The following is a 14,052-nucleotide window of genomic DNA, read 5'->3' as shown; positions in this document are numbered from 1 at the left end:
TTCCCTCGGTCATTTAACTCACAGGTTAGTTTCAGCTCCCTGTTCCTCAGCTGTCTTTTCAGCAGTGTGGTTAGCTTTTGAGGCCCAGGTCCCATCATGAAGGATCAGAAAGCTTTTCTTTAGCTCCTACCCTGCCGGAGCTGCATCCCCGTCACGACAGGACGTGACGAAAGCACCCGTGAGCGCAGGACAACGGAATGGCAAGACGACCCCTCAAAGGAAGTTTCCGGTGTAGGAGCCCCGGTGGGTGCATCAACAGGTTGTGTCTCCCCGAAGCACAGTTGCTGGGCTCCGTGGTAGTCAGTGAACTGACCCCTGCCCTTTCTGGCCAAGTGGTAGCTACCACTTGCCACTTCCGACGGAGGACTTGCCCACGTACCTTTAAGTAAGTTTGCCCGCGTAACCCGCCGCTGTCAAGAGGGAGGCTTGACTTGGCCCGCTAGACCCTGGACTGCTGTCCTCTGATGGCAGTGGCCCTAGCCACGTGGCCATGCCTAGCATGGGATGTCCGCACGAACAACAAGAAAGACTCTATTACTTACGTAGGGAGCTCTGCCAGAGAAGGCGCCTTGCAAACTTTGGAGAATACGCTTTATCCTGTTAAAAACGGTGGTGTCGAGGCTGATTACTGTCGTGATTCTGACAGTGTCCCAGCCAACCTTGGCCTCTAAGGATAACAGTCCTGTTGACCGGATCAGGCAAAACGTTGAATCCTCACATTGTGGCTGTTGAGACGGACCTTTATGCATTGGCCTCTTTGACGCAGGTGACTGCGGAGGAATGTGGGAATGTCATACTCTTCTAGCTCATTCTCTCCCTTCCTTGCACCTGCACCAGTTGCTGGCTATATCGGTTTTTGATTGCTTTAGATCTTCTTTCCATGCTCTCTCCTGCCTTCTCTACTTTCATATTCCCTTTCTCTTTCCTTTATAAAGCGGCCTAATCTATGAACCCCTAAAATTTCTGCTTCGTAGAAATACTTTTATCTCTGATGGTTGGATATAAGGTTTTGAGTGTACCAAACTGTGCTTAGGGTTGCAGTCTTAAATAAATAGGGTTGAATATTAAACGTGGGGGCGGGGGACTCGGTGTCGTGTTAATCTCTCTATGAGAGTTTTGCCCGCAAAATGGAAGACAGGACAGTTTAAAATTTGTCTTCCCAGAAACAACATATTTATTTCTCTAGCCTTATCCATTGGGGATTTGCATGTTGCCAACATGTCACCAACTTTATTTAAGGAAAATACGAACAGGAAAACAAATACAGCTGTGTTCAAACATCTACGAATAAGTCAAAGTATTTGCCTGTAAGAGTTTTATTGTTTATTCGCTGCTCTTAGATACATATGATACTTTAGCTGATATCTTTTTTTTAGACCAACTTTCCATTAGGCACTGAGTACATAACATGGGTAATCTTGATTAGCAGAATTGCTCTCTCTAGGCATTTTAAAGGAGAAATCCCTAGCCCTTTAGCCTACCCTGCTGAAGAGGTCTCTGTAAGAAAAAAGAGAAAAACCGATCAAATGACATTAGGATAGGGGCACCTGGCTGGCTCAGTCGGTAGAACGTGCTGCTCCTGTTCTCGGGGTTGGGAGTTTGAGCCCCACGGCGGGTGTAGAGATTACTTAAAAATAAAATCTTTTTTGGAAAAACTACGTTAGAATAAGGGAAGTTAAACACTGGTCCGGCAGTAAATGGGAGCGAAGTGTGGTTTCACCAAATGTCTTCCCATTGTGTTAGTTTTGTTAGGTTTGTAACATGCCACGGCCCGACAGCAGTCAGTCCCTTCGTGTTGAATCTGTGCAGCTGGATAGGGGAGATAGTTACTTTAGGATAGATTGGTGATGGACCCTGGACATAGCTCTCTGACCCATGGATTTCGAACCATGTAGGTTAGTGAGTTAACGATTAGAAACAAGCCATATTTCAGTGAGCAGCATATTTTAAAATGATTCAGAATAGTCCGTCTTCCCATGCACAAAGCAACTTTAAATTGTTATACGGAGAAATAGTCATTTGCACATATAATGGACTGTTCCTAACTCTGACTCTACTGTTACTTCAGAAAGTGATGCCTTCAAAACTAACATGTCATTTCGACTTCGAATTCTCCAGGTTTCTTTTTAAATGTCTTACATTTCAGAGAATATTTACTTTTTTTTTTTTTTTTTTTTTTTTGGTTTCTGCATTTCTCTTTTTTCTACCGCAATTTTCCACCCTTTGTGCAATTGTGAACAAGGTAACGAAACGCCTCCCTTCCTCAGGAACTTCTACTATCTTCATGCTTTCTCAAACTTCCAGCAATCACAGTTTCTCTTGGAGTGAATAAGGTGATTTCCTTTCTTAATGTACCGACTTGCCTGCGTTCTCATTTGCTTGACACCATTTTTCTGACTCTTTATGAACGATGACTTCTCAGTGCTCATTTCTCTACCTTCTGTTGATACTTAAGAGTATTTTGTCATTTTCCTTTAATCATTTGTTCACCTTCTCAAATGGTCACACTGGAGAGGAGGTGATGTTCGAACACTTGGACCGTAACTCTCTAGCCCCATTGATTCCCGGTGCACAGTGGAAGCCACGGCGTGCTAGAGCTAGGGTGTTCACGAAGACAGGAGTGTTTTGCACAAATCTCTCTTTGCTCGATACACTCACAGCACCGGCCCAACTCTCAGAGGTGTTCACCAAAAGGATGGTAAGGTTTACTAATCCAACCATATTGACTCATCTCCCGCATAACCTACCAGTGTCATTTCAAAACGCCCAGTTTGCCTTATACTACTAATATCTGTATACTTATACCATGAAAACCGTTCAATTCGAGTTGGAGACTTCCTTAGGTCTTTAAGTGTATCCGTTGAAATGTGACACATCTGCTGTAGCTTAATCGTTTGTACTTTTGGCCAAAAGAGTAGTCTGTAGGAAATGATTCTTTTTCCTCTACGTTTTTATCACCAGGTAGGTTAACCAGTCTTCAAATGCTTTAAGTATCTTTACCTCACTATTACAGAGAAATCTGAGCTGTAAAAGGGCATCTGACTCATTATCCGCCAGACCTTCAGTCAGACCTCTTCTTTTACGAACATTCTCAGACGAATCTAATATATTGTAACAGGTACCTAGTGGTAAACGAGCGGGCTGGCTTTAAAGAAACAGATTAACAGCATTATAAAGACAAAAATGAAAATATCACTCTAAATTTTCTCTGCTGTTGGTGTGGTGAACTTTATACTTACTCTTTACAAAAATATAAAGATGCATTACTTGGAATATGGGGAAAATTGGTATTTTAAATTTGCTAAGCTCCCAAATGAAACTTTAGGCCTCTTGCAGAGCTGGAGGGGAAAAAAACATACTTAATTTGCGAGGGGCGACTTGGCGGCAGAGCCGCCCCGCGAAAGTGCTCGTTAATACCGATTAGGAAATAACAGTCTCGACTGTAAAAGATCATTCGGAAAACTGAAAACAAATATTCCAAAATTGCATCTGTATAACGTCAAGTCAATTTAGCATTGCATGTTCTTTTGGGAATTAGGTGCAAATAATCCAGTGTGTTTGTACCTCCATGTGCTGTGTCTGTGTGTTTGCAGGTATACACTTAGTGTACTCGTACATGTCTGACCCCCCAAATTAATGACCCAACCTAATCACTTTTGTTCATGTCAAGTTTTATTCAAGCTAGATGTTTCGACTTGTCAGAGGTAAAAGCTCAAATCTTTCCCAGCCATTCAGGGGGATGCTAACCTAATTACGTGGAATGCTTCTTCGCAGTTCATTTTCCCCAAAACGAGTAAATCCGTTTTATGGCCTGTTGTCTCATTTACCCTCAGAGACGAGTCGGGGGGAATTGCCGTAGCACGGGAGGCGTCCTCTCCTCTGTGTGTTTTCTCCCTCCCACTCACTGCGGCGGCCTCCGTCGTCCCAGACCTTTAGAGGCCTTTTCTCCTCCACCCGTAGGAATTTAGAGTAATTCATGAATGAGGTTTCCGAGCCCATCAGCTCGGAAACAACTCCATACAGCTTAGGGCAGGGCCGTCTCTCCTGCGCACCGAAAAACTGACGGTCATCGGGAGTCTCTTGCCTTTGGAACTCCCGATCGGGAGTCCTCCCCGTGGGCCCGTTTTTCTCGTCAGCTGTCAACTCCCCCCACCCGCCAGCGAAGAACAAAAAGGAGAGTAATGGAGCGCGTGCTCTGGTTCTCCTGTGCCCTACGGTTTTTGCCAGTCTGCGTCCCCAGCGTTGCTTCGGACGCAGACTCCCTTGGCCCCGGCGCACCTCTTAGCCTTCCCCGTTGGGAGCGACTCACCTGCTTCGATCTTCCTTCCCTCGGTAACGAATCTGCCTCCCCGTGGCTTTCAAAGCCTTGGACCCTTTTGTCCCAGGTAGCTTTGTCCTAAGCTGTATGGTGCCTTTCAGCTCTCCTGTTCCCAGCTCATTTTGTATCCCCCTGGATCGCTTTCTTCAGCTCGGTCCGCGTTTGGGAGACCCGGCTGGCTGAGACGCTGCTTGTGCTTTTGGCCTCTCCAGGGCCTTGAGTCCTACAACGCCTAACACAGAAGTGGGGAAGCTTTCTTGTGAGGAAACAGTCGTCTTGTCCTCAACGTAGTTATTTCCTCCAGGAATATATCTTCACGTGGCATTATTTCTCCTCCACGGAAAAAATTTGGCAATTGGCCTGGCCCCTGAGTTTGTCCCTCGATAAGGGAGCGGTGGGCGACTCCTTTTATCAGTTCTCGGCGTGAATGGCGACCTTATTTTTATTTTGGTTAGAGTCGGTCACCGTGACGCTGCCACCTGAAAAAAAAAAAACTGTTAGGAAAAAAAGGTTGGGTTGTAGAGTGTAAATGAGGTATGTTGAGAGGCGCGAGTCTTAGGTCTTGGGAGGGGGCCTCCAACCCAACCTTTTAAAACCCAACTAGCAGGGGGCCGTCAGGTGTATCTTCTTCCCTGGGAGAGCACTGAATAAGGTTCAGGGGACAGAGAAGGATCCACAGATTTCTTAGGGCAGTTTCTGTGGTGGCCTTTCCAAAAAACAGGATGAATAAGAGAAACAGAAGCTTCGGTTGACTTACAGAGACATGATCTCCCAAAAAGAAAATTCACTAAAGCATTATGGGGAAGATACCGGTTTCTTTCAGTAAAGGAAAGACAGTTTCACAGCAGTCTTTCGAAACGGAGCAGATAGATCTTCAGACTTCCTCTGTCAAAATTTACACACCCTGGAAAACAGCAGTCCGTTCATTGGATCACCAGGGCAGGGCGTGAGTATCCGCTGCATGCGGGACACGGCGCTAGGTGCCGGAGATAGACCAATGAAACGTCCCTATTTTCAGCTCCCAGGCTAGAGGGAGGGACCCTGCTGAGCTAAGCCACGGCTGTGCTAGGTGGTCCTGGTGGTAAGGATGACTGAGAGAGCCCTGGAGCAATCCAAAAGCAAAAAGCAAGTCTGAATCTACTCGGCCAACAATTGAAGCAAGGATGAAAAACTGGGTATTGTGTCGCCCTTTTTTTTTTCCCTGCATGTGAATAAAACTTGGCACTTGAAGATGGCTCCTTTACTCTCATAACAAAATTTACTACTTGATTTATTTTGGAAAATGCTAAACAGATGGCTTCGCGCGATTGTTAAAATAAACCTTTTAACTCTGTATGTTTTAAATTTTTCAGAATCCGAATCTTGAACTGCCTATGTTATTGTCCTACAAGCATATTGACAGTGGTTACAGCTAAAAAAGAAAGCACGAAGACACAACTACGAAAAGTTGTCATCTCAGGATACGCCATATGCAACAAACTAAACCCCTCTCTTATGTCTAGGGTTCAGAATAAATGTCCATTACAATACCAAATGACTCTCTTAAGCATTTACAGTTATCGTAAGTAGCCGTTATGGCCAGAGCTCTAAGTTATGAATCCTATGAAAGTTGAAAGCAAGAAGAATAATTAGAATTTCTGGCTTTAGATAGACGACTATAACTACCAAGTGGGTGCTCTTTTAACCCATGAACTCTGTGAATGGATTTAAATATAATAGTATAAAGTAGAAGTCATACAATGGGAATGAATAGATTTTGCTAATATTGCTTTTTTTGCCTGGCAGAAGACATAGGCTGTTTGGATCACATTTCTTGTTCCTGCTGAGTGATAATCTTACATTTTTTTTTTTTTCAAACATACGAAAGGAATACTTGAAAATACAAGAGGACTAAGTGGTATCAGTGCATCAGAATAATTCGTCCTTTCTGTTCACCCACATGCTAATTCTGTCCTCATGGAATCTCCTTGCCAAAAACTAACCTTGAACCCTTACGTGGAAAGAATGTGAATCCTGGATATTTTTGTGAGAACCAACAAAAATTACTTATTTTTGTTCTTCTGAATTAAACCCCGCTTAATGTGTGGGTGGCTACCAGATTATTTTCAAAATAAAACATTTCCAGTCACTTAGTAAGTAGCCCCTCGAAGGAGTTAAGGTCTAACGGATATTTTCCAGTATTCATTTTCCTGGGGTCTGAGGTGGGACGGGCGAGACCATAGTCACATAAAACTAAAGCCATCTGAGTATCCGTGTTTTATAATTTTCTGTGGAGAGGTGAAAAAATAGCTTATTTCCAACTGTTAACGGTTACTTTTGGAAAGAGACTGCGTTTGTACACACATGCAGCACTTTTGTTTTGAACTTGCCAATTCGGGAAGGAGGGATCCGTCCCGAGACCGCGATTCGGCCTGCACAGCCATGACTCTGAACTTGAATGTTTTCTCTTAGCAAACATGGTTAGGTGATGGTCTGACTCTCAACCGTGAGATTCACCTTGGGGAAGGCCCTGACTTCCTGGATTAGAAGGAGGCTGTAGCCCCCTACGGAGTTCACTGAACACAACAGAATAAATGTGAAATATCTTTATTAAATGTCAAAACCAAACACATTTTGGGGGATAAAAATGGCTACATTTGACTACTAGCTTGAAATGGGCTCTTAAACAGTGTTTTCGGAAGCGCCTGGCTGGCTCGGTCGGTAGGCCACGCGGCCCTTGGATCTTAGGGTCGTGCGTCTGAGCCCTGTGTTGGGCATAGAGCTTACTCTTCTAAAAAAGTGTTTTCATACCGGTTTCCTTTTTTGGGTGTCTTTCTGGCATGCCCGTACTGTTATTTGTGTTTCTGTCGTACCTTGCTTTAGGAAAGCGTTGGACCCAATCTCTACCGGTGAATTTATGTGGTCCGTGTGGCCCATTTGATTCTTCCATATATAATTTGGGTCCGTATTTAGGTGTCATTTTTCTTGAATTCTAGGAAGGACATAATTCCGGTTACTGGAAACCATTCCATCATTGTGACCCTTTTACGTTATTTCATTTGTTCTCGTCTATCAGTATTATCTCTGAGTCTTTTGTCGGATGTCCTTCACAGCTTACCTGAGTGCGCTGTGTTCTGCTAGCCTGTGTTTGAGGTAATCTGCTGAAAACAAAGTCTGTACGTTCCTTGCCTATTCCAAAGAGCTAAAAAGTCAGACCCAGGAAAGCTTTTGACGTTTTTTGTTGTTCTTCTGCTTGTTGCGGCTGTCGCCGTGTTGTTGCCGTTGTTGTTTTACAGAAGTGCCGTAGGGGATGTGAACACACGCGAGAGACCCGCGATACAGAGAGAGGCCCGTTAAACGCAAACCACTGGAGAGTGGCCTCATCAGAATATGCAGGGTAGCGGACATGTAACTGGTGGCGTGGCGCGTTCCTTGCCGCCAGGAGGGTGACTGAGGGGGACTTGAGGTCCTATCTCAGCTACGCGTTACGCCGCAGCTCAAATTCACGATGGTGATCGTCGTGGCCTAGATCCTTGAGAGGGACCTGACTTTGCTTTTGTGAAAGGTATTTTAGTAACGAGCTACGTAAGAACTGGTTAGCGGGGGATTAGGCGGGTGGAACAACTCGCAGTAAGTCGTCCCCCGGTGTTCCTAGCGCGACAGTCTAACCACCTTGTTTTGTGACAGAGAAAGGGGGAGAATGTAATAGCAGGCTCACATATACCCATCATTGGAACCACTCTAAACTGTCAAGATGTCCTTGTAATTTTCACAACCGTCGTCCCTTGTTTGAAGGTGTAACCTACTGAGCGTAAACCATAAATTCCCTCTCTACAACATCTACACCAGCAGCAGTATAAATGTAAGCCAAAATTTGCAAGATCCATAATAATTTCGGGATGGAATTTTTTTAATAACATGCAGTATAGAAATGTGCAGATTTTATGCAAGTGTTACCAAATCACTTTTCAGCTTGCAACATGGGACTGCAATACTACATTTTTCACTTAAGCAGTTTTTTACATCCACGTCGTTGCTTTCTATAATGACTGTGAATGCCATCTTTTATGAATGCAACTTGCCTTTTTCATTACAGAAATTTTTGTTTGATGTATCAATAAACTTTGGTATGATACGATTGCCATTTTAGCCTCTCTTTTGGAATGGTCTCGGTGTGCTTGAAATTTGGTCAAAGGTGTGTGTGTGTGTGTGTGTGTGTGTGTGTGCGCGTGCACCTGTCCCTCCCTCCCTCCCTCCCTCTCCCTGCCCCTCGCTGTCTCCCCTTCCCCCATTCCTCTGACATGGCTCGGCCTGCCTCTAAGACAAAAACCCCACTGTTACCGACTACTGAGAAAGTAAAAGTTTTTCCACGGGAGCTGGTTGTGTTACATTTTTACACGGAAGTCTCTGGGTTTTTGTAGCCTTTTAATCACATTAAGCCCTTGACCTGCATTTAGTGAATTTCCTCTTCTTTATCTTTATCTTTTATTTTAATGCCAGTATGGCTCACCCGCGGCGTTCTGTCAGTTTCAGGCGTCTCTCTTGTATTTCTGGGGAAGTGGGAAGCGGGCTGTGTTTGGAGGTGAGACTGGAGTGAAAGTTCCAGCTTTGCTCTTAGAGCCATTTTCCTCTCCACCCTCTCGTCACCTGCAAAATGGCGTCTTGGGGGGGTGAGGGGTGGTCAGATGAGGCGAAGGATCAAAACTGCCTTGCGGGACTCCATTTGTTATTCCGATGAAATCATCGCTACTTTTACATTAAGGGGATTTTTATCGCCCTGATCTTTTTAATGGATAGTTGTCATTTACGGACTTTTCACAGATGGGACTATGGTGGATTCTTTCAGTCTTCTTGGATGTAGTTTGTGCGGGCTTCCTTCCTTCCCTTCCCCCATCCAGCCCGGTGGGGAGCTGCCTCACTGCCGAGCCTGCCCAGGACTGGCCAATAAAGTGAGTATTGTGAGAGGCGGAGCGGTCTGGCCCCTTCAACAAGAAGTGCACATACAAAGGTTAGGGGCTGAGGTTATCACTATGGTTATTCCGTGAATGTGTCCAGGGCCGAAGGGCTGGACGCATACTAATGAAGCTCGAAGGCCCGAGTGCCGGGAATCGTTGTCAGAAAAGCAGGGGCTCGATTATTGCACAACTTGCAAAATCCCTCTGACACGTTTTCCCAGCGACTCAAGGGCAAAGAAACATGGGCTCAGATCCTCCTACGCGGGCCTTACGTGCTGGAGAAACGCCGCTCTGCGGATCAAGGAAGTCCTCTGACGGGGCTTACGAGCAAGTGCGGGGAGCCGGCCTCTGGATGAACGGAATGGGGCGCCTCTCGGTGGGCCAGAAGGTCTTTGACCCTGGCCCTTCGTGTGGGGAGGGCACAGGAGGTTCGTGCTTAAAACGCCTGCCGCTGCCGCTGCTTTGGTCCCTTCGTCAATCTGCCAGGACAGATCTCCCACCAGGAAAGCCACTAAAGTCACAACTCCTCGTCTTAACACTTAAAACAGCACTCACTCTGTGCCAGGCACCGTTCCCGCGTCTTACGTATACATTCGTGCCTTTAATAACCCGAACAGTCCTATGAAGTAGGTGCTAACATGTCTCCATTTGACAGATGACGAATCCGAGTCACGGAGCAAGGTCACGCAGTCTGGCACAGCCGGATTTTTCTTTTTCTTTTTTTTTTTCCTCCAACATAAATCTATTCTCTTCTAATTCTGGAAGTCCTGAAAGCAAGATGTGTTTTTCCTGGAAGTCCCTAAGGGAGATCTGCTCCCTGGCCTTTTCCAGCTTTCAGAAGGGATGTGATTCTTTGTCTCGTGATCCCTTCCTGGGCCGTCCCCACCGTCCGTCTGCTGTTTCCGTGGTCACATCTTGTCTGAGCCTGACGCTCTTCCATTCCCTCCGATTACATTGAACCCATGTGGATAATCCAGGATAATCTCTCCATCTTGAGACCTTTTAAGTCACATCTGCAACACCCCTTTTTCCACGTTAAGGTAACATGTTTTGGGGCGCCTGGGTGGCGCAGTCGGTTAAAGCGTCCGACTTCAGCCAGGTCACGATCTCGCGGTCCGTGAGTTCGAGCCCCACGTCAGGCTCTGGGCTGATGGCTCAGAGCCTGGAGCCTGTTTCCGATTCTGTGTCTCCCTCTCTCTCTGCCCCTCCCCCATTCATGCTCTGTCTCTCTCTGTCCCAAAAATAAATAAACGTTGAAAAAAAAAAAAAATTAAAAAAAAAAAAAAAAAGGTAACATGTTTACGGGTTCCAGGAACTAGGAAGGGCACGGATACCTTCGGAGGCCTTAGCAAAGCACACCATCTCGGCGGGGAACTGAAAGGCCTTCCGGGCCATGGAACTTTTCAGTGCTGACACTAGGAAAGTTCCGGGCAAGCCCGGAAGGTCAGTTGCCCTCAGCAAGGGGCCCTTGTTCCAGGAAGACCTTTCTACCGACTCTTGGGGAAGTGGAGAGGGAGGATGGACACAAGTGAGCTGCAAAGGGAACGTTTTCCGATAACGGTGTGGAGAAAAGCAACCTTCAAGGAGTCCCGCTCTGTACCACCTGGTGGAGCCAGATTTTGTTGTCGATAAATTTTTTTAATGTTTATTTTTGAGAGACAGGAGACAGAGTGTGAGTGGGGAAGGGGCAGAGAGGGGGAGACACAGAATCCGAAGCAGGCTCCGGGCTCCGAGCCGTCGGCACAGAGCCCGACGCGGGGCTCGAGTGAGATCGTGACCTGAGCCAAAGTCGGACGCTTAACCGACTGAGCCACCCGGATCTTTTGTTTTGTTTTGTTTTGTTTTGTTTTGTTTTGTTTTGTTTTTGTTTTTTACTCTCTGTGCCCAACATGGGGCTCGAACTCACAACCCTGAGAGCAAGAATCACATGCTCCACCAAGTGAGCCAGTCAGATATCCCTTTTAGAGCCAGATTTTGAACCTAGGTTTGCTGGGTAGGGTCCGTGCACTTAACTAGGACACTGTATTTCCACGATCACACCAGCCCTGATGGCATAAATCAACATGAGCCACCACAAACTTAATGCAAATAATTACTAACCATAAGAAAGCATGATAGGCCAAAACGGAGGTATAAATCTGCACAATATCTGACTAGTAATCTTCAAAATTATAAAGATCGGGGGGCACCTGGCCGGTTCAGTTAGTAGAACATGCAACTTGATCTTGGGGTCGTGAGTTCAAGCCCCACGTTGGGCATAGAACTTACTTAGAGAAACAAAAATTAAAAAAAAAAAAATGAGCAGCTTTTTAAAACGTGAAAGAAAAAAACGTATAAAGGCCATGAGAGACCCAAGACTAAGAAACACCCAGATAAAGGAAATGAAAATGACCTAACAGCGAAGTACAGCCCTCTGTTGGATCCTGGACCACAAATTGGACGTTCCTAGGGCAATTGGGGAGTCTGACTATGGTATAGAGGTTATATGTTCTCATATAGGATATATCCGTGTTAAATGATTCTTGAAATTGTGATGATGTATCCTATCTTGTGGAATCTGAGAGTATATGGGAGTTTCCTGCACTATTTTGCAACCTAAGTCTGAAATCATTTCTAATTTGAAAAATAAAAGAAGTTAAAACACAATAAAGCGGGGGCACCTGGCTGGCTCAATCAGTAGCACATGAAACTCTTGATCTTGGGGTCGTGAGTTCAAGCCCCACATTGGGTGTAGAGTTTCCAAAAAACAAACAGTAAAGCATAAAAATATTAACGGGAGAGGATATTAAATTGAGCTGACTGTAGAATACTAAAATATAATCTGTTAGCTATTATCTGCATAACATTTCATAGAATGCTTTTACATGCCTCATTTAATCTCCACGAGAACCCTACGTAGAGATCGTTAAACTCCAGATTCTTACAGATAACCTGAGGCTCAGATGAGCTAAATTATCCTGCCCTGGTCCTTCAGGACTGAACTCAGGTCTGATCCAATGTGTTTCTCCCTACAATACACTGTGCAGTTTGTCCAGGACCCCAAAAGCATGTCTTGTAGAGTCTAGAATGATCGAAAAACCAGGCGCCTGGGTGGCTCGGTCAGTTGAGTGTCCAACTTCGGCTCAGGTCATGATCTCATGAGTTCAAGCCCCGCATTGGGCTCTGTGCTGACAGCTCGGAGCCTGGAGACTGCTTCGGATTCTCTCTCTCTGCCCCTCGCCCATTCACACGGCCTCTCTCTCACTCTCAAAAATAAACATTAAAAAAAAAAAATTTAGAATGGTCACAAAGCAAATCTTCCTGCAGTCATTTTCCTGTGGGCCAGATGTCATTATACCCCAAATGAAACCATGAAGTAGGTGGCCTCAAAATGCCCCAGGCCCCGGGGCACCTGGCTGGCTCAGTTAGTGGAGCGTGTGGCTCTTGATTTTGGGGTTGCTTGAGTTCTATGTTGGGTATGGAGATTACTTGAGAATAGAATCTTTAAAAAAAAAAAAAAAAAATGCCCCAGTCCAGGGTTTTCCCTTTCATCAACTTTGATGGTGTTGAGAACAAACTGAGGGTTGTTGGGGGGTGGGGGAGAGGGGAAAGTGGGTGATGGGCATTAAGGAAGGCACCTGTTGGGATGAGCACTGGGTGCCGTATGGAAACCAATTTGACAACAAATGATTAAAAAAAAAAAAATGTTTTTGATGGTGTTGAACTGGGTTTTTCTCCCGTACTACCTATTTCGGGATTTCCCGAGGTAAGTTTTATCCTCCTACCCCTGTTTCCTGCCGTCTGGGTGAGAATACAATTTCAATAATGAGGCGTCAGGCTAGCCACCTACGCCTGGTACCTCAAGTGTGTACGTCACTTAAACAAGAACGTGGGAATGTGGCCAGCACTATCGACCTGAAATGCTTCTACCCCACTGCGTATCAAAAGCCTGGCCGAGATGATCGTGGTTCAGCATTTTCCCAGCTGGGTTATAGGAAACATTAGAGTCTTGGGGAATGTTACTAGGTGTTCCTTGAAAAGATAGGCGGGTTCCCCGGTTAAGCAGCTTTGGGAAGTTCCACGTATGATTGCACCCTGTCAGACGAGATACAATGCATACTAGGACATTAAAGTCTAGGAAAGATCTAATATTCAAGAAACCTATTTGGCTGCTAGACCCACTATGTTCCAAGCCAAGGGTCATTTTTTGCACAGACCACCTCACAACAACTCTTTAGACAGCAGTCTTGCATGGAACACCTTTAAGAAATAAAGCGATAGCTGGGTTCTACACTGAACGCACTCCTCCCCACTCACCTGATGGGACTAAATCTTCATGATCTGAAGGTAGTTTTTCAGGCCAAAACCTGCAGTCGAGGTCCAACCCGGAAAACCGGCGATTAGGGGAGGAGGCCAGAAGCGCTCTGAGGCCTGAGGGGACAAAGAGAAGATCCTGGAGCCTTTGGCCTAGTCATTTGGCAGAAATGAGAAACCTGGGGGGCCTGTCTGGAGCAGTTGGGACCACGGCACGGTTTCGGACGCAGCCCAAGGTAGAAACCGCCTGGCTCCTCCCACCTGCCCCCCACCCCCCAGCTAGTGCCTTCCATTGGCTGGAAGCCAGTTACCATCAGAGCCTGGGGAACGGGTTGAGGGGGGCGTTCCCTATCCTTATGGTATGGAGCCCAGCAAGGAAGGGCCCTGACAGAAAGCAGGCTCCGAGCTAGCACATCAAGGACTCAAGGAGCCAGGTTCAAATTCCATATTCTAACTGGATGTAGAGAAACATAAAAGATGACATTTTAAGGAGCTACCTCCTAGCCA

The 14,052-nt window shown here is 45.8% G+C and overlaps 1 protein-coding gene across 16 annotated transcripts in view; it reads left to right on the top strand.

Moving 5' to 3' along the window:
- The window catches only part of ATP11C (ATPase phospholipid transporting 11C), a 174,350-nt gene extending 165,909 nt beyond the window's left edge, over positions 1–8,441 (top strand). For 5 of the 16 annotated variants that reach the window (XM_045472223.1, XM_045472235.1, XM_045472222.1 and 2 more), the window contains 2 exons: positions 3,014–3,118; positions 5,671–8,441. In XM_045472223.1, coding sequence (XP_045328179.1) covers positions 3,014–3,115 — 102 coding nt within the window. In that variant the 3' untranslated portion in view covers positions 3,116–3,118; positions 5,671–8,441. Of the gene's footprint in view, positions 1–2,242; positions 2,334–3,013; positions 3,119–5,670 lie in introns of those variants that run through there. The other 11 variants (XM_045472230.1, XM_045472236.1, XM_045472229.1 and 8 more) reach the window with 6 other exon arrangements.
- Positions 8,442–14,052: the final 5,611 nt, after the last annotated feature.

The sequence above is a fragment of the Leopardus geoffroyi genome, chromosome X (assembly GCF_018350155.1).
Source record: "Leopardus geoffroyi isolate Oge1 chromosome X, O.geoffroyi_Oge1_pat1.0, whole genome shotgun sequence".
Lineage (NCBI taxonomy): Eukaryota > Metazoa > Chordata > Mammalia > Carnivora > Felidae > Leopardus > Leopardus geoffroyi.
Note: the sequence above shows the minus strand (reverse complement) of the source record. Positions and strands in the feature narration are given on the sequence as shown.